The sequence below is a fragment of the Sinocyclocheilus anshuiensis genome, unplaced genomic scaffold (assembly GCF_001515605.1).
Source record: "Sinocyclocheilus anshuiensis isolate Anshui unplaced genomic scaffold, SAMN03320099.WGS_v1.1 scaffold207, whole genome shotgun sequence".
Taxonomy (NCBI): Eukaryota; Metazoa; Chordata; class Actinopteri; order Cypriniformes; family Cyprinidae; genus Sinocyclocheilus; species Sinocyclocheilus anshuiensis.
Genome location: NW_015551045.1, coordinates 1,235,053 through 1,254,744, shown reverse-complemented (window position 1 = coordinate 1,254,744; position 19,692 = coordinate 1,235,053). Strand labels below are relative to the sequence as shown.

General features: G+C 37.9%; 1 protein-coding gene across 1 annotated transcript in view; it reads left to right on the top strand.

Moving 5' to 3' along the window:
* Window positions 1-677: 677 nt before the first annotated feature.
* The window catches only part of LOC107661675 (gamma-aminobutyric acid receptor subunit alpha-6-like), a 24,215-nt gene continuing 5,200 nt past the window's right edge, over window positions 678-19,692 (top strand). Inside the window, exons 1-9 of the mRNA XM_016451387.1 lie at window positions 678-896; window positions 1,000-1,118; window positions 1,362-1,429; window positions 1,977-2,197; window positions 2,829-2,911; window positions 2,997-3,140; window positions 3,355-3,507; window positions 11,858-12,093; window positions 15,436-15,683. Of these exons, the coding sequence (XP_016306873.1) occupies window positions 862-896; window positions 1,000-1,118; window positions 1,362-1,429; window positions 1,977-2,197; window positions 2,829-2,911; window positions 2,997-3,140; window positions 3,355-3,507; window positions 11,858-12,093; window positions 15,436-15,683 (1,307 nt within the window). The 5' untranslated portion in view covers window positions 678-861. The remainder of the gene's footprint in view (window positions 897-999; window positions 1,119-1,361; window positions 1,430-1,976; window positions 2,198-2,828; window positions 2,912-2,996; window positions 3,141-3,354; window positions 3,508-11,857; window positions 12,094-15,435; window positions 15,684-19,692) is intronic.

Here is a 19,692-nt window from a genome sequence, read left to right as displayed (position 1 = left end):
CAGCATACATAATATTTTGCCTCATACACACTTCTTTATGAAAATCGTTTGACTGGTAAGTGACCAGAATGAATGCACTTTTTGAAAATGCAATATTGTCTTCTGTAACAATATGAGAAAGACAACAAAAACGAAAAATGAAATTATCTTAATATTATACACTCTAGTCCTAACTGTAAACAAGATAGCCATAAAATGTAAACAAGTGAAAACTGTCACAAAAGCTGCTGAAATCTAACCTAGAAACCATTTTAATGTTTTTATATTACATAAGATAAACTCTAAAATGGACTATTTTGTATTTAAATGTCGCCTATAAGTTTTATTTAAAACAACGCTCATTAATTGGCAAATATTATGCAATGCATAAAAAGATCAGTATTTGCAAATTGAATTATACATGTAAAGATATATTGATTAAAGTTTCATGAAATTCTCGGTTTTTGAATGTGCATTAACTAATGATCAAAGTTTGAGCGTTTAAACGGATAAAATAGCACACCGACCATAACTCGAACTCAAACAGCAGAACATTTGCGCTTTTTCCCAAACCTTTGGATAATTCCCTGACAACTCTGAATCGTTCTTCTAATCTCTCATAATGCTTTATTCGATCATTGTCAAAGTCCTTTGGTTCCATCTACTCCGCCTCTTAGAGAGCACTTTAGTTTTCCTTCGGAGTGAGTCAGAAGAAGCGCAACCCCACTGAGGAACTCCAGCAAGACTTCACGCATAAAAGCTTCAGGATTTACGCACACAAGCCTCGCGACCACACCAGCTCCTTTCGCACACATACATTATGGGACGTGCAACTAACACTAGTTGACAAGGGGACACTTGGATAGAGAGCGCGCGCAAAGCATGGCTTGGGTACGCACATGTTTTTTCCTCTCGTGGTAAGTAGCAAAGTGCTTTTATCGGACTTTGCATGCGTGTTTATTTTTCTGCTTTGCTTGTTCGTGTGTGAAAATGGAAATAAAGTTTTGAGTCTGTTTACAGTGTTGGTCAGGTGTTGGCAAATCCGCCAACCGAGACGAGGATATATTTGGATAACATTACGCGCATTTTGGACAGATTATTAGATGGATATGACAACAGACTCCGACCTGGATTTGGAGGTAGGCAAGTGCTGGAATCACTTTACATATTAAAGTCTTACTTTAGGGAGTTGAATCCAACTTTCACCGAAATTAAACGATTATGGACTGAGACTTCGTCAAGTTCTTCATCAGAAACTGCCTTATCGCTTTGCAAGTTTATGTTGTTTAAAATATGTGTTATGAATAAACTAAGGCTTTCTTTTTCTTTCTTTCTTTTAAACTAATTTTATTTCATTTATTTATTTAAAAAATAAACTGTAGGTCCTGTCACAGAGGTTAAAACGGACATCTTTGTCACCAGCTTTGGTCCTGTTTCTGATGTGGAAATGGTACGTGAGTAAAGCAATTATATATATGATACATATAAACATAAATCCATTGTAATTGCATGTTTTTTTATGCCCACTGCCTCTAGTCATGTCGGCCCTGGCTTCATTATTCTGACATTTGTGCAGGATGTCATTACAGCAGTTTAGGGATTTTAATCTGGTTGACAATCCCTGACAGTGAGGGTCCCGGCTCGGCTTTCTTTCCTCTGTTACACACTACACTATTTTTTTACAATGTCCAAAGCCACATCGCTTGCCATGTGATCCACTGTGACAATCCGAAAGACAGTATAGATAAGTCTCCGCCAAGATTAGTGGGGGGAAAAAAAGATAAAAAATACCATTCCAGAGTGAATGTATACCAGCCTGAATCAGATACATACCCGATGACACTTTGCTGATGTGTTCACTCATAAAAAGGTATTGTGGGTTGCTGTTTATATATCTGTTTTTGCACATGGTCTGCACATGAAAAATTGATTTGTGTTGATTTCAAACTGCAGTCACAGAAACTACATCTTATAAAACCCTTAAAACCATTTCTCAGGAATACACAATGGATGTGTTTTTTCGGCAAACGTGGATAGACGACCGGCTGAAATTTGAGGGCCCCATTGAGATCCTGCGTCTCAACAACCTAATGGTCAGCAAGATCTGGACACCAGACACTTTCTTCCGAAATGGCAAACGTTCTATTTCGCACAACATGACCACTCCCAACAAGCTGTTCCGCATCATGCAGAACGGAACTATTCTGTACACCATGAGGTAACCTGCGTGCCAAAACATTTGCTCTCCAAGTCAAAGATGCACTGCACACTTGCTCTCTAAAATGGCAGTAGAAATGAAACACTTAATAACACACATTCTTTTCTTAGCAGTCCACAAAAAAATACATTGGATTCTATTATATACTGTAAACTGTAAATATGCAATGTGTGCTTAACATTTTTCATGCTGATAATAAACGTTGTAGAAGAAATTGTGTTAAAATCAGTGCAACGTTAAAGAGAGTCATCATTTATTCGCTTTCATGTTGTTCCAGACCTGTATTTTTTTCTTCTGTGGAACACAAAAGATGATATTTTGAAGGATGTTGCAGTTTCTGGTAGCCATAGTATTTTTATTCCATACTATGGAAGTTAATGGCTACCAGTAACTGTTTGGTTACCAACATTCTTCAGTTATCTTTATTTGTGATCAACTGGGGAAAGAACTCATACAGGTTTGGAACGACACAAGGGTCAATAAATGATGACAGAATCCATTTATCTCTTTGATGCAAATGCAAAACGAAGGATTTTTCCATATCGACTTTTGATGCTCACTGTAGAGTTTAAGAAAATCATCTGTTATTTTACATACTGTAAATTAAAAGTGATGCTTTTATTGTTTTCAGGTTAACCATCAATGCTGAGTGTCCCATGCGGCTGATCAATTTTCCAATGGATGGACATTCATGTCCTTTGAAATTTGGCAGCTGTAAGTATGTTTGAAATGGCACATATTCACATTGCATGGATTTACTGGTATGACTGACTTCCATTTGAATTTGTGCCTAATATAGATGCCTACCCAATGAGTGAGATTGTTTACACATGGAAGAAAGGGCCATTATTTTCAGTGGAGGTCCCTCAGGAGAGTTCCAGTCTGCTACAGTATGATCTCATTGGACAGACGGTGTCTAGTGAGAGGCTGAAGTCAAGCACAGGTATGAGCTTTGAGACGTATGATTCAGTGAGAAATGTTTTCTGGTTTGCCGAGCACCAATTCTTAATTCAAACCTCTTAAAACATTGTCACGATTTCAATCAATCTTGAACACATGGGTTGAATATGTGCTGACATGGATTTTTGTCTTGAATGTGTTCCTACAGAATCTATGGTTTGTAGTTTAGGACTGCCTATTCCACTGATCTCTCACAGGTGAATACATAGTCATGACGGTGTACTTCCACCTGCAGAGGAAAATGGGTTTCTTCTTGATCCAGACATACATCCCGTGCATTATGACTGTGATCCTAGCACAGGTCTCCTTCTGGATCGACAAGGAGTCAGTACCGGCCAGAACTGTGTTTGGTAAGCCACTGTATTTAATTTCCTTTTTAATTGTTCATCTGTGGGGCTCTTTGTGCAGGCACCAAAATGCTAATACTAAAGTGCATGGCATTTTACAGTATGCATACAAAATCAGATTTAAAACGAGACCTTGTATTTTAGACCTAGTGAGCTGCAGCATTTTAAGGCACAATAGATCATAGTTTCCTGACGTTAAGGCTGTTCTAAAAGGTAGGCAGCAACAATATGTCTTCTAAGATCATTATGACCTTCGTTTGGCCAAGTTCCAATGTATTCCTCATGCAGAATGCAATCCTAGCATGCATAGCAACAAGCTCAGTGAAAACAATCCAGGCAGTGAACGAAGTGATAGAAATCACTTAAACAGACTGTTGACACTACTGAATCCTTTTAGTAAGGTGATTTAGACTGTTTTACCTATTTGTTCTTCGTTCATAGGGAACAAGCTAATGCTGAACTTTATAAGTTGCCGCTGATGTCGAATATGAGGATGCTGTCTATGTAGGCTGTAGAGTACAAAGCAGTTCACTAAGTTCTGGAACTGAGCCACAGAAAGCAGAAGGTGTTTGTATTTTAAATACACCAGATTTGAAACAAATGAATCTATATTGGTACAGTACAATTTAAAGTGAAGAGTTGGGCATTGTGATACTGATACTGAAAGTATCATTTTTACACTCATAAAAATGGTGCCATCATAAATATACATCAAAGTCTTTCTTCATAAACAGAAAAGAAACCAGATGAATTTGCTAAGCTGCCTTTATAACTTGATGAGATGATGCACATTTTCTGTTGCTTTTTTATGTAGATCTCTATTGCTTCATTATCTTAATGCACTCTTCTTGGCAGCTGTTGGCAATGGTCCTAAATCACTTAAAGTGCTTTGGCCCTTGTTCTGTGGTGGTGTAGGATAATAGCAAACATACTGAGATCCTCTTCCTTGCCTTCCTCTGTTTGCCCTCATTTCCAAACAGAAACATGAGAAGAACAATACGTTTTACAGTGGATGCAAGTATATATTTTTACTGTTATTTTAACTTTGAATGAACCAGACTGTTCAGGCTCTTAACATCTACTTTGTCCTCATTGCTTTTTCAGCTGATTAATTTATATGCACGAATGAATCATCTGTCTTTGTGGTCTCCCGCTTCTGTTTGAATGGGACCATTAGAATGAGCTTATTGGGCAATTAGGAGTGTATCAGTCTATAACCTACAGCTAATGTTTTTTATCTTTATGAAAAACATATCAGCATGAAGCAATTAAAGCCCTTGCAAGCTGTCATATTCCATTTGTGTAAGATGGTAAAACGTTTGTGGAAACATATTTGAATTTTCTGAGGAAATGTGTCTTGTTAGGAGCACTATATACTCTACCAGGAATCTATGCAAAGATTGAGATAATAAAGATGTTTTGAACTGCAGACACCCAAAACTGAACATTCTGTCATAATTTCCTCACCCTCAAGTCATTTTTTAACACAAAAGAAGATATTTTGAAGATTGTGTGTAACCAAACACTGGACGGTAGTCATTTACTTCCATAGTACAGAAAACACATTCTTCAAAATATCTTCTTTTGTGTTCAACAGAAGAAAGAGTTTCTTCCTAATTCATACAGGTTTGGAACAACCCGAAGTTGTAAATTATGTCAGAATTTTCATTTTTGGGCGAACTATCTCTTTAAATGGGTTAATTGGGATACGTTCGTGTTTTGCTGATAAAGTCACAACTTTAGTATAAAAATGTCTTCGCTCTAAGCGAGGTGTGAGATACACCATGTCAGAGGAGTTGTTTCTGCAAGTAAACACTGCTCATGTGGAGAGGTGAGCAACATACAGCGTGTTTCTCAGTTCTGTCTCAGTTCTGAGGTGAAAGTGTTATTCCCGTGAAAAGAGGTGTGAAAAAAAACTAAATACAGTGTAAAAAAGATACGCAGTGAGAGTTCTAACAAATGACTTGCTTTAGCGAGTAGAGATGAATAGGCAGAGGCACTCACTGTCCATATCCATTGTAGTTGCTCTACATCACAATCTTCTTCCACTAAAAGCTGAAATAACCCAGAGCATCGGGTTCAGAGATGTAATTGACTGAGGTTAATTTGGACCAACTTTTTGCCCTTAAAAGCATGATTTTACCCCTAGGAGTTGTGTTTGTGCCTTTGCTTTATACATTTCCATTCATGCTCAGGATCAGTTAAACATGTTCTCTTGTAAATAGGATCTGTCTAGATATTAACTTTTGATTTGAAGCTGAAGTTGAATATTCAGAGTTTTTTTTTTTTTTGTAATTAGATTGTGGAGATGAAAGCTCAAGTTATATTTATCTGTGAAAGACATCAGTTTGAGGTTGAAAAGAGTGAATGACCTAAGCTGATATTTATATCAGTGTCAGTTATGAGATCAGAGTTAGTCCATTGACATATTCAAGAGCATTGCTTTTAGACATAAAAATATTTTTATGTCTCATCTGTAAGGAATTATACTTTCCTGCATTTTCCAAAAGCATTGCATGATTGTAGAGATCATTGGTGCATGTGGTTTCTGCGATCTGCTTAGGCTAATGATGCTTTTGGGAAACACAGCTCTGTGTATTGGACATCTATCAGATTCTATTGAACACCTGAGAAAAGAGCTGTTCAAAAAAGATAGTTCTCTCCGAGTGTGATAACTGGCGGGGTATTCTCTCGGGACCTGGAAAGGTATTTTCTATTGTCCTTCTAAATCGCCTCTGACGAGCTGCCTTAGAGATCAACAAGCGGACTTCCGAAGGGGCAGATCCTGCATTGAGAAGATTTTTGCTCTGCGATAAGTGATCAAACAATCGCTGGAATGCCAACAACGGATCTCACTGAACTTTATCGACTTTGTCATGGCCTTTGACTTAGTGCACCGGGAAACGCTATGGAAGATATAGCCCGGGCTTATGGAATTTTGTCTCGATTTGTAGACATCTTTCGCAACCTTTACCAAGGCTCTCAATGTTGTGTACTGATAACTGATTTATTTGCGATTGAAACTGGCGTACCACAAGGGTGTGTGCTTTCACCGATGTTATTCCTCCTTGTCATCGACTTCGTCACCCGCCACTCCATCGACCGCCTATACATCAGCATACCCTGGACAGTTGGTAATCTCTTCCTTGCCGATCTCGACTTTGTCGATGATATTGTGATTCTCAGCCCGACTCAAGCTGCCCTGCGAGACCTCACTATGGCCCTAGATAATCAAGCGGCCAGCGCTGGACTCCGAATTAATGGACAGAAAACTAAAGTCGTTCGCATCGGTTATGTAAACTCGAGAGTACCAATTACAATCGATGGGAAAAAAGTGGAGGAAGTTGCAAACTTCACTTATCTTGGCAGTGTGGCCTAATGGATAGAGAGTCGGACTTGTAAGGTTCGAGTCTCAGGGACTGTAGGTGGGGGGAGTGAATGTACAGTGCTCTCTTCCACCCTCAATACCATGACTGAGGTGAGACCCTTGAGCAAGGCACGGGCTGCCCACTGCTCCAGGTGTGTGTTCACGGTGTGTGTGTGTTCACTACTGTGTGTGTGCACTTGGATGGGTTAAATGCAGATCACAAATTCCGAGTATAGGTCACCATACTTGGCCACACGTCACGTCACTTTCACTTTCAGTGTCGTCTCTTAAAATGGGGATACAGAACGAGATGTCATCCGCTGCATCGGTGAAGCATCTGCCGTGTTCCAGCGACTTCGTCCAATCTGAAATTTGCCTTCCCTCTCTCTGCAGATTAAACTGCGACTCCTGGCTACGATCGTTGTGCCAACCGCGACCTACTCGAGCGAGACCTGGAAGATGACTGAAACCATTGCTCGAAAGTTGGACGTTTTCCACCTCCGTTGTTTGCGACGCATCCTTAAGATCACTTACCGGGACCATGTCACAAACATGGAAGTATATCGTCGCGCCTACACACAGCCCCTCTCCGTGACAGTCACCGAACGCTGTTTTCAATTCGCCGGACACGTCTTACGCCTTCCTGACCATCGGATACTCAAGATGGCAAGATCCTGGCGGCCTGCAAAAGGCAAACGAAAACAAGGATGCCCAAAAATCACCTGGCGAAGAACTTTTATGGAAGATCTGGCTGAAGTCACGGCCGCAGATCGAAGCCGATGGAGAACACTTGTCGTCCTATGCGCCGAACGGCGATGGTGGAATTAAGGTTATGGTAAGGTTATTCACTGAAAATATTCCCCTCTGCTCTCAAATCTCATGTGCAATTTAAATATGTTCATATTCAGTTGTGACACATCAGTTCTGAGTCACACAAGAACCAATGAAGTTTGGCATCATTACTGTTTAACCTGGCATCACATGCTTCCACCATATTTGAATGTATGCAAGTGTGAATGAGATCTGTGGCAAAGGAAATGATTATCAGTGACACTGTAACACATTGTAGTCTTTCCCTCACAAAAAGCTATTGTATGTCATCAAAAGACTTGGAATATAGAGCATGTGCTCTATGAACTATTATTCTTTTATGGCACCTTTTGTCATTTAGAGCTTGACAACCCTTGTTCACCATTCAGACAATCACACAGGTTTTGAATTACATGAGAGTTAATAGTGTTTCTATAAGTTTATTCAGCTCTGTCTATAGTGAATTTTATTACTGGGTGCTACAAGCAAACCTGATCCCTGACAGCTCAGCTTCCCATAAGGTCCATTTATAATGGACTCCTGTTTTGTCTCTATAGGGCTCAGTCATCTAGAATCAAGCTTTGTGCTTGCCATAAAATGTCGATGTCTCTATTAAGGCCTGGGTATGTTTCATCGTTACTGTCCTCATAGCAGGTACTCCCTCTCTTGAATGTAGTCTCTTCTTGAGTGAGAAAACGTATCTAATATCTGCTCGACCCATTGACCATGAGCTGCCCTATAGATCACCCACAGCAGGCCAACAAAAACACAGCAGGCCAGTCCTGATGTGGAGAGCTCGGCAGATTGGATCAGCAACACCTTTGCCCTTAAAGTAACAGGTTTTGAGAAGGTGACGCAGAAAGGGTGAAAAACTCAGAGAGACCAGATTTGTTTTACTTACCTGCAAAAGGCAAACGAAAACAAGGATGCCCAAAAATCACCTGGCGAAGAACTTTTATGGAAGATCTGGCTGAAGTCACGGCCGCAGATCGAAGCCGATGGAGAACACTTGTCGTCCTATGCGCCGAACGGCGATGGTGGAATTAAGGTTATGGTAAGGTTATTCACTGAAAATATTCCCCTCTGCTCTCAAATCTCATGTGCAATTTAAATATGTTCATATTCAGTTGTGACACATCAGTTCTGAGTCACACAAGAACCAATGAAGTTTGGCATCATTACTGTTTAACCTGGCATCACATGCTTCCACCATATTTGAATGTATGCAAGTGTGAATGAGATCTGTGGCAAAGGAAATGATTATCAGTGACACTGTAACACATTGTAGTCTTTCCCTCACAAAAAGCTATTGTATGTCATCAAAAGACTTGGAATATAGAGCATGTGCTCTATGAACTATTATTCTTTTATGGCCCCTTTTGTCATTTAGAGCTTGACAACCCTTGTTCACCATTCAGACAATCACACAGGTTTTGAATTACATGAGAGTTAATAGTGTTTCTATAAGTTTATTCAGCTCTGTCTATAGTGAATTTTATTACTGGGTGCTACAAGCAAACCTGATCCCTGACAGCTCAGCTTCCCATAAGGTCCATTTATAATGGACTCCTGTTTTGTCTCTATAGGGCTCAGTCATCTAGAATCAAGCTTTGTGCTTGCCATAAAATGTCGATGTCTCTATTAAGGCCTGGGTATGTTTCATCGTTACTGTCCTCATAGCAGGTACTCCCTCTCTTGAATGTAGTCTCTTCTTGAGTGAGAAAACGTATCTAATATCTGCTCGACCCATTGACCATGAGCTGCCCTATAGATCACCCACAGCAGGCCAACAAAAACACAGCAGGCCAGTCCTGATGTGGAGAGCTCGGCAGATTGGATCAGCAACACCTTTGCCCTTAAAGTAACAGGTTTTGAGAAGGTGACGCAGAAAGGGTGAAAAACTCAGAGAGACCAGATTTGTTTTACTTATGTGAGATGTGTGTGTGTGTGTGTGTGTGTGTGTGTGTGTGTGTGTGTGTGTGTGTGTGTGTGTGTGTGTATAAAGTAAAGTGACAGCATATGACTTGCTATGTCAGAACAGAAAATAATGGGAGTTGCAACCCAGGCCTCTACCATTTTTTCTCAGTCTGTTATGAAAAGATGTCTTCTAATCGTACCCAAATATCAGGTCGTTTTCAGTGTTTGTACTCCTTTGAGTAAGGTAAACAGCAGAACTACAGTCATCTTGTACCTCAGTCTTCACATCTTATGGACAATTTTTTCTTGCCCATCTGATATTGAATTCCAGTTCACTTGAAATTGGAAGGCTTTTCTGGCAGAATGATTTGAATGAATGAATGAATGAATGAATGAATGTTCTTGGGAATGTATGTTTTATCTCATGTATAATGATTATTTATTATTCAGAAGCCCTAGTGGTACTAAACAGGCACAATTTTGAAGTAAGCAGCTTATTCCTCACTAATTTATGAATTCATTGTAATGCAATGAATGGCATTGAAATAAATCAGTAATCTAGACAGCTATGAGGATGCAATGTGAAATCGCATTATATTTTTCTATTGTTTTTGTATGTATAATTTGTATACATACAAAAATATAATGCAAATTAAATATTTATGTGAGGGAGAGAAAAAAAAAACTGAAGATATTGGGAAAAATATCTAACACAATATTGTTCCAAACATACAATAATGAACTGAATTAAATATAAAAAGGCTATTCTTGAAAAATCCCTTGCCTTTGGGTTACTATTCTATAAATATATTTTATTAAATTAATCAACACTTGACAAACAGATGTGTTGCTTTAGATGTAAAATAAATTATCACAAAACTTATTAAATAATGTTTTCTGATATCTTTTTGGGCAAATCGCTTTGAATCTCAAAGGCTTTTCAGCCCTTACTGAACTAATGCCTATTATTTATCCTGAAGCTATTCCACGGGAGTTCATGCAGAGCTTTGAGTAAATGACCTATTCGATAGAGCCAAAATGCACCGGCGGCCCATTGGTCTCTATGATCCATTATACAATGACTGTAACAACAACAACAACAACAAGAGTACAGGAAAGATGCGAACCAAGAGACAGAACTGAGTCCACCAACATGACATCCATACAAGAACAAGGCCAGACCAGAAACACAAGGGCTGTTTATACAAATGAGGTAATAGATTAATTAAGAACCTGTGCAAACAATTTGGGAAAACATGAACACAAGGCAAAACTACAAATTAAGAGTCCACATAATAAAACACTTCTCTTGTTGGACTTGAGATGTTATATCACAGCAACTAGAAAGATATAGGTTTCAAAAGTTGTATCTTCTTTATAACGCGGTATTTTCTTTTTTATTATTTATATATTTATCCAGTTATTTTTATTCTATTTATATTGTATCTAGATTCTGTGTTTGATTTCTATCATCTTGAACCCTACTGGGGTGGGATAGGTTTGGGATGGTTTCTAAGTTTGTATAGTTGCTTTGGAAAAAGAAGAAAGAAAGAATGCTATAGCTTTCGTACTGCAGCTTTCATAATTACTATTACAAAGTGCAAATGGCAACCAAATGACTAATTGGCCTTCATTTGAATTTGTAGTAACACAAACATCATAATGAATAAAAAAAGGTTTATGTCCTTAAATCTGTGTTGCCTTAGACAGTGTCATTAGTCTGATGAAATGCATTAACAAAATATTTTAAATGCTCCTAGACAATTTTCAGTAACAGTTAAGTTTAAGGACCAGTTCTCACTGTTAACTAGTTGCTTATTAGCATGCATATTGGCTGTTCACTAGTACTTATAAAGCACATATTAACGTCTTATTCTCTATGAGCATATCCCTTATTCCACTCCATACCTAAATCTAACAACTACCTCGCTAACTAAAATTAACTCAACAGCAAATTAGGAGTTTATTGGGGTAAAGTCATAGTTAATAATTAGCTAATAGTGTGAACGTATTTAACATTTTCCAAATATGAGTTCATCATCATTCAGAAGGCTTTTAACCATTTTGGGTGTCAGTTGTGAATAATAACAATGACAGAATTTTCATTTTTGAATGAATTAATTGTCATTCATGTTTAGAATTGTGTTGAACTGAGGCAAAGTTTAACCTAATGAACTGAGACTGAGAACAGAAATCTTTACCAAGACTTTCTAAGATCAGTCAAGCTAACTGGATGTTGTGTTTATGTGTTCCCGACAGGCATCACCACAGTACTAACCATGACCACGCTGAGCATTAGCGCTCGTCACTCATTACCCAAGGTCTCCTATGCCACCGCCATGGACTGGTTCATCGCCGTCTGCTTCGCGTTCGTCTTCTCAGCCCTTATCGAGTTCGCTGCTGTCAACTATTTCTCCACCTTGCAGGCCAATAAGGAACTTCGGCGGGCCAACATGGCCTGTGCTGCGGCCAGAAGTGATGGAGAAGTTGTTACGGTAATTATTTGTGTCTCCATTCATTCCAGCCTCTCTTCTCTCTACCTTTCATGGTTCGCTCTCGTCTTAGCTGATAACAGGCACACTAGACGAAAGGAGACAGCCAGTGGCCTCCCTAGCCATTTTACTGCTGCAGATTATATAATCAGTTCAATGTACCAAAACATCCAAGCGAGAGCATGCCAGGCTCAAAGCGAGAGGATCTATCCTCTGTGTCTCGCATGATTGCTGGAGGCGTTAGACGCAATGCCATCATACTCTTGCCCGGAGTGAGTAAATTAATGTGTGAAATCACAGTTCCGTCGCATTGTAAAGTCGAAGGCGTAATGACAGAGACTGTGGCTCGGGTTTGTTCAGAATTGTAGGAGTTTGGAAGTGCTTCTTCTGACTTAGGTTTGCTCAGCTCAACATGGACTTCATTAAGACTTCCATTGGCTTCTATGCGGTGTAAAAACAACTCTACAGTAATTGGCTCATCGTGTTTTGTACACCAGTGTTATTTGCACTATTGCCAGATAATACCTTTTCCAGCAGGTTTCCTGAATACTCCTCTATTAATAGGACAAACTGATAGGCTTGTCCCAAACTCAGCCCACTGGTTGAGACAATGTTGTCCTGGCTGGCATGCTTAAATGTTTTGAGTGGGGATCAACCTACAAATGGCATTTAACATTCATTTGGGGTCAGCCTTTAATTTGGGTATCAATTCTCACTATTAACTAACTATTAACCACAGTTTTTGTTTCATTAAGATCTTAATTTGCTGCTTATTAATAGTTAGTAAGGTAGTTGTTAAGTTTAGGTATGGGGTCGGGTTAAGGGATCTAAAATATGCTCATGCAGAATAAGACATTAACATGTACTTTATAAGTACTCATAAACAGCCAATATACTAGTAATATGCATGCTAATAAACAACTAGTGAGAATTGGTCCCTAAACTGAAGTGTTACCTGATTTGGATATTTAAATATCCAAGTTTCTAATTCTTGGACAGGGTTAAATAGGGTAACTCATAGATATCACCATTTACCCAGCTGATTAATAACAGTACATTAACACAGTTGCTTTAAAATGGAATGTTTAAATATGGAAATGAGGCATTATTTAATTAAATATGCACTAATTTGCACACATTTCCAGAACAGAAATCTAAATATCAGATAAAGCCAAGTTAAAATTGCTTGATTCGTTTTGTTGACATATTAGAGTTAAAGGTTTTACAGAAAGTAAAAGTTTTTTGTCGCTCCATAAATCTAAAATAATATCAATAGCCAGAAAAAAAATGTGGTGTAAAAAAGTGCAATTAAAGTGGATATTTCTGGATTATTGGATCATTGAGAAACCTGCCTTTAAATATATGTTATGTTATGTATTGCAATCGAAGTATAGAGATATAAATAGATAAAGCGTAATAAAATACGAGTTTTGGATGTTTACGTTCCACTAGTCTGAAATAAGAGATTATAGAAGCAATAGTAAAAAAGAAAATTAAATTAGATTAAATTAAATTAATAAAAACTTCATAAAAAACAATTATGAAGTTTGACTGCCTGAAGAGTGGAAACACTGTGGCATCTTTAAAACACATTAATTCAACATGTCAGCTTCTTGCTCAACCAATGGCAGCTGTAAGCAAATCTGAAGATAAAAAGTTGAAATAAGCATAAATGTGACCCTGGAGCACAAAACCAGTCATAAGCAGCACAGGTATATTTGTAGCAATAGCCAACAATACATTGTATGGGTCAAAATTATCAATTTTTCTTTCATGCCAAAAATCATTAGAATATTAAGTAAAGATCATGTTCCATGAAGATATTATGTAAGTTTCCTACCGTAAATATATCAAAACTTAATTTTTGATTAGTAATATGCATTGCTAAGAACTTAATTTGAACAACTTTAAAGATGATTTTCTCAATATTTAGATTTTTTTTGCACCCTCAGATTCCAGATTTTCAAATAGTTGTATCTCAGCCAAATATTGTCCTATCCTAACAAACCATACATCAATGGAAAGCTTATTTATTCATGATGTATAAATCTCAATTTTAAAAAAAATTGACCCTTATGACTGGTTTTGTGCTCCAGGGTCACATATGATGGCTCTTTTGGAGAACAGTGCAATGGTGCACATTCATGAACTACATGAGAGCCAGAGACGGGACACAAGTGTGTGAACGTCCCATTGCCTTGGGTATTTAGCCTGAGTTAGTTGCTGCCTGTTGCGATGTCAAAAATAGCTGCGGTCTTATGGCAGCGTGAGCCAGGTGCTCCCTGGGCGACACAGTGATCTGCAGCTGACACTCACAGCTTGGAAACCTGCTCAATGATGGAACCGAGTCAAAGCTGTTGCTCCATGCCAAAACTTTCCCCAGCCGGAAAAGGGCTGAGGCGCTGTGAATAAAAGCCATAAATAACCTTGTTCACTCAGAGCAAAGACTAATTAAAGTTCATTTTACAGATGTTATTGTTGCCCACATGCTCTAAATATCACATTTAGCAGTTATGACCTCTTAATAATGTTACATTATTACCAAAAAAATTGCTATGTTGCATACAACAGTTCGGTGACACTTTAGTTTAGGGACCAATTCTCACTATTAACTAGTTGTTTATTAGCATGCATATTACTAGCATGTTAGCTGTTAACTAGTACTTATAAAGCACGTATTAATGCCTTAAAACATAACATAACATAACATAACATAACATAACATTACAACATATAACATAACAACATATAACATAACAACATATAACATAACACATAACATAACATAACATAACATAACATAACATAACATAAAACATAACATAACATAACATAAAAACATAAAATAAAATAAGCTTTAGATCATGGTGTTAGAATATACATCGGATCCTTGAAATAAATATATGGCCAAAGAATAGCATAATGCATCAATTTACAATGTATATAAAATTGGAAAATGCATATTTTTAATGGATCCCTTTTTATGAAGTTTGCTTTAATGCAGCAGTATAAATCACACAACTCTTCAACACTAGCCAATATTGCTACTGCATCACTAAACAACCCTCCCTAAAGTGTTTTTTTTTTTTCTATTACAACAAATTTACCTTTACAACAAAATCAAAAGAAACACTACCAGGGTGAATAGTATTATTTTCGTGCTGTATTTGTTTGTTTGTGTCACTGGAGCAAAAAGGATCACTGTAATAACATTGTCTGTGGTCTGTCATTACACCAGCTGCACTGTTTCCTTTCTAGTCTGCGTTCCAGGCTTAAATGTGAAAAGCGTCACTTTGATAACTGCTCGCTTGTCCTCGTGTCACAAATGAATCTGTGTGTGTGTAGAATCCTCTGGACCCTGCAGGTGTGCTGAAGAAAAGGCTGAACTCTCTCTCTCCAAGAGATGCTCCTGACAGGTTCCCCAGAGCACCACAGCCTGATCTCCATCAGCAAGGCTCCACTGTCCCTGCCAACAACATGCTGGCAACTAGTATTATTGACAAGTACTCTCGCATCCTGTTTCCGCTGTCCTTCGGGGCCTTCAACCTGGTCTACTGGATTGTCTATCTCACCAAAGACACCATGGAGTCCAGGTAGGAATCTGCTCTGTTGGTTCGGTAGAGCTTCTTTCTTTTTAAGAATATGAAGAACTGTGCAGGTCAAAAATATAGCTTTTTTTTTTTTTTTTTGACACGGATGGTCTAGGCTTCAAAACTGGCTGTGTGCAACTTTTATTAATCAGAGTAAAACTGCAGTGGATGCATATCAGAAACACACAGAAACAATTTGGCTGCATTGTGTTTTGTACCGTCACTGAAAGTGGAGTGTGTGTCTGTTGCTCTAAAGATCTTTGCCAGTCTAGGTGGATGTCGTCTGACTAGAGAAAAGCTTTAAGCATGTACTGAATTGAAATGGCTCAAATAGAAAAAGGACAGGAGAATACATTGTTATATTGAGTTCCTCCCCAGTCCAAAAAGAGCATTCAGTAATAACTAAGCTGCAAAAAATCTCATTCGCAAGTCTTTGAACCGTATTTACACATTGGTAGGGCTTATTGGTTCATAATTCTCGGACTGTGATGACATGTCCCTACAGTTCTATCATAAATCTAGCTACATTTTTTTAATTATTATTACACTATGATAGAATTTTATAACACTATACTTTGTGTTATATAACTTTGACATTAAATTACACAAAACTTGTTAACACCCAATGTAATCAATCTCTGGATTTTTTCCCGTTTTGGATTTATTTTTATTTTTTTTTATTATTTTCATGTTTAGATATATAATCGTCACCTTTCATTTCCCACGGAAAGAAAGTAATTACATGGAATCACAGCAGCAATAAATAAATGAATAAAGGAACTATTTATTTCTAAAGGTCAGAAAGAGGTGATGGAAACAGTCCATCATTTGCTCTTGCCATTATATAATGTCTCAAAGAAGTCAAACCTTGATTTAGTCTCAGAGCGGGACAGTGTGTAATCAAACTCCTAAAGCCACTAGAACTCAGCACAAGTACAGTACATTGTCCTGCCTGTGTTATGATACTGTTGCACTGCTATAGAGAGACAGAAAGATGCTACAGTATAATCTACTATTGCATGCTTGGCTGTTCGCAACAGTTGTGGCAGTCCTTCACAAAGCCTCAAACAGTGTGAATTAGATGTGTCAGTGACTGAACAGAATTAAGAGATTTATTAATGACTTCTGTGCTGCTGAACAGAAGAAGATTTTGTATTTTTTATGATAGGACGTGTATATTTAATAGAGATTTAATTCCTGGCCAATGCTGAGACTAATTTAGGGTTTCATGGGGAGAAAATCATATTTTTCTCCTAAAGACATGATGACTTATCATCTGATAATAGGAGTGCTGTTTCTGAGGAAGATCAGAAATTCAAGAAACGTATTCCTTAAAGTAATAGCTCACCCAAATTTTTAAATAAATAAATAATGAAAAGAAGAAGACATTCTTAAATGATTAGCTCAACCATGTTATTCTAAAATTGTATGCTGTTATTTTTACTATGAAAAATTGTAAATAATTTTAAAGAACCTTCATGCAGATTCCTTCCATATGACAGTTCATAGTGAGCACGTCGACTATAAAAAAAATGCTATAAAATATCATGCATCTAGTCCATAAGAGTCATGGATATATTTCAAGTCTTCCGAAGCCATATGATAGCTCAATGTGAGAAACAGACCAAAATTCTCTCAAAATGTTCTGAATTGTCATTCTGTGTTCGGTTACGGGACACACAAGAACCCATGCTGCTGTGCTGTTTCTGTGCAGCATTTGTCAGATATTCACGTCGACATAAATACGATTTCAGAGTTTAGGCAGAGGGGAAGATTATCATAGAATAACGACTTAAATTCCAGTCTGTTCCTACGGCCATGACACACCAAGCCGACAGGGCACACACAGAACGATCTTCATCTTCTCTGCGCATATGTGAATATTTTCATATTCTAGTCTGGAATGAGAAAGATGAAGACGAACTCATCGTCATGATTCATATTCAAAACCGTAAGCAAGAGCTGCTTAGTTTACGGCTTGTATGTCCACAGTCCTAGTTTCGATTCCCCTTCTTGAATGACGCATATAGACGACTGCCACCTGCTGGTGTAGACAGGTATTTCCCGGTATTTTCTCATGCAGACACAGAACATACAGTATGTGCTAGTTGGCCGTCGGCTGTAGTCTTTGTGGTGTGTTTATACACGACTTTTAGGCACAGATGCAGGCGACGTTGGCCGACATCTCAATCGGCTTTCGTTGCTGCTAGTTCTTTGATGTGGGTTTGGGGTGTCACAGGCTTAAACCTTCCTCGCTTGTTTTCCTCTGTTTTGATTCCGCTGGATTATCTTCTCTTTCTAATAAAGCCTGCAATTAGATCCACCACTTGTGAGGAACTCTAATGTATGGGTTAAAGCAGTTACGTTTTTTTTTTTTACTTGAATAAAACCAGTAAATTTAGATGCCATTAAACACATTTAGGGAAACTCAGTTCAATTAAATTTATATAGCAATTGATATTTATACTGTATGTTTCAGAGCAGCTTCACAAAACTGTATGTGTGATCATAATGATTTGTATAAGGATAGTATTTAACTAACCTCATTGTATTCATTATTCTGCATGAAAAATCGGCAACACTTTAGTTTAGGGACCAATTCTCACTATTATTAACTAACTGTTGCTTATTAGCATGCATATTATTACCATATTGGCTGTTTATTAATACTTTTAAAGCACATATTCTGCATGACCATTCTACATCCCTAATCCTTCGCAATATCTAAACTTAACAACTACCTTACTAACTATTATTAAGCAGCAAATTAGGAGTTTATTGAGGCAAAAGTTGTAGTTAATGGTTTGTTAATAGCGAGAATAGAGTTGGGGAACTATGACGTCAGAACCCGGAAGAGTAATTCGCCGCGGGTTCCTTCGAGATTTTCCTATGTGGTTTAATAATGGGTTTTCAATTTATGAGTAAAATAAAGCCTGTGGTAGACATAGTTTATTTTTTTTTTTTTTTTTTTGGGTATGGATGTGTGTGATCAGAGCCGATCCTGTACTTCTGGGGGCCCTACGCAAAACTGTGTCAGCGGGGACGAGTTATGAATGAATGAAACGCATTTGTCCGTGTTTCACTCCGTCTCGAATCGCGCTCACGGAAAACGCTTGAGAAACAGTGTCTCTTCTCGGTACGCTTTCCACTCTTTTTTTGTTTTGTCTCGAGCAAGAGACTGTATGGCATTGACATTACATGATTTGACTGATTTTTGCGTAGAAAGGGCGACAGCGAACCGCATTAAAAGAAATTAACATTCATGTTTTCATAACCGCTGGCCAAATTCAAAAACGAAACTAAAATTAAATCATATTTGAGAGCAAGGGGGCCCCCTGGTGTTTCGGGGGCCCTACGCAGCTTGCATACTTTGCGTATAGGGAGAATCGGCTCTGTGTGTAATTTACAAGTATTAAGTGCAATAATAGATCTGAAATAGAGTGGGGGAACAATGACACTAGAACCAGGAAGTGTAATTCGCCGCGGGTTCCTTTGAGATTTTCCTATGGGGTTTTTTTTTTATGGGTTTTTTTTTAATTTATGAATAAAATAAAGCCTGTGGTAAACATAACTTGATGATACTTCTACGTTTTGTTCTACAATGTAAACTGCACACACTCGCAGCACAAACGTTCTTATCTAGTTACTTATTAAAAACATACGTTTTCAAAAATGAACATAACTGCTTCAAAATGTTTGTTTTGGGTATGGATGTGTGTAATTTACGTTGTAGAACAAAACGTAGAAGTATCGTCAAGTTATGTTTACCACAGGCTTTATTTTACTCAGAAATTGAAAAACCCCATTATAAAACCACATAGGAAAATCTCTAATTACTCTGACGTCATAGTTCCCCAACTCTATTGGACGTTAAAATAAAGTGTGACCGAAAAAAACCCATTGTAGTTTAAATATCTCAACTGAGCTAATAAATTAAAATGTTGGTAACACTTTAGAATAGGGAACACTTATTCACTATTAACTACGACTTTTCCCTCAATAAATTCCTAAT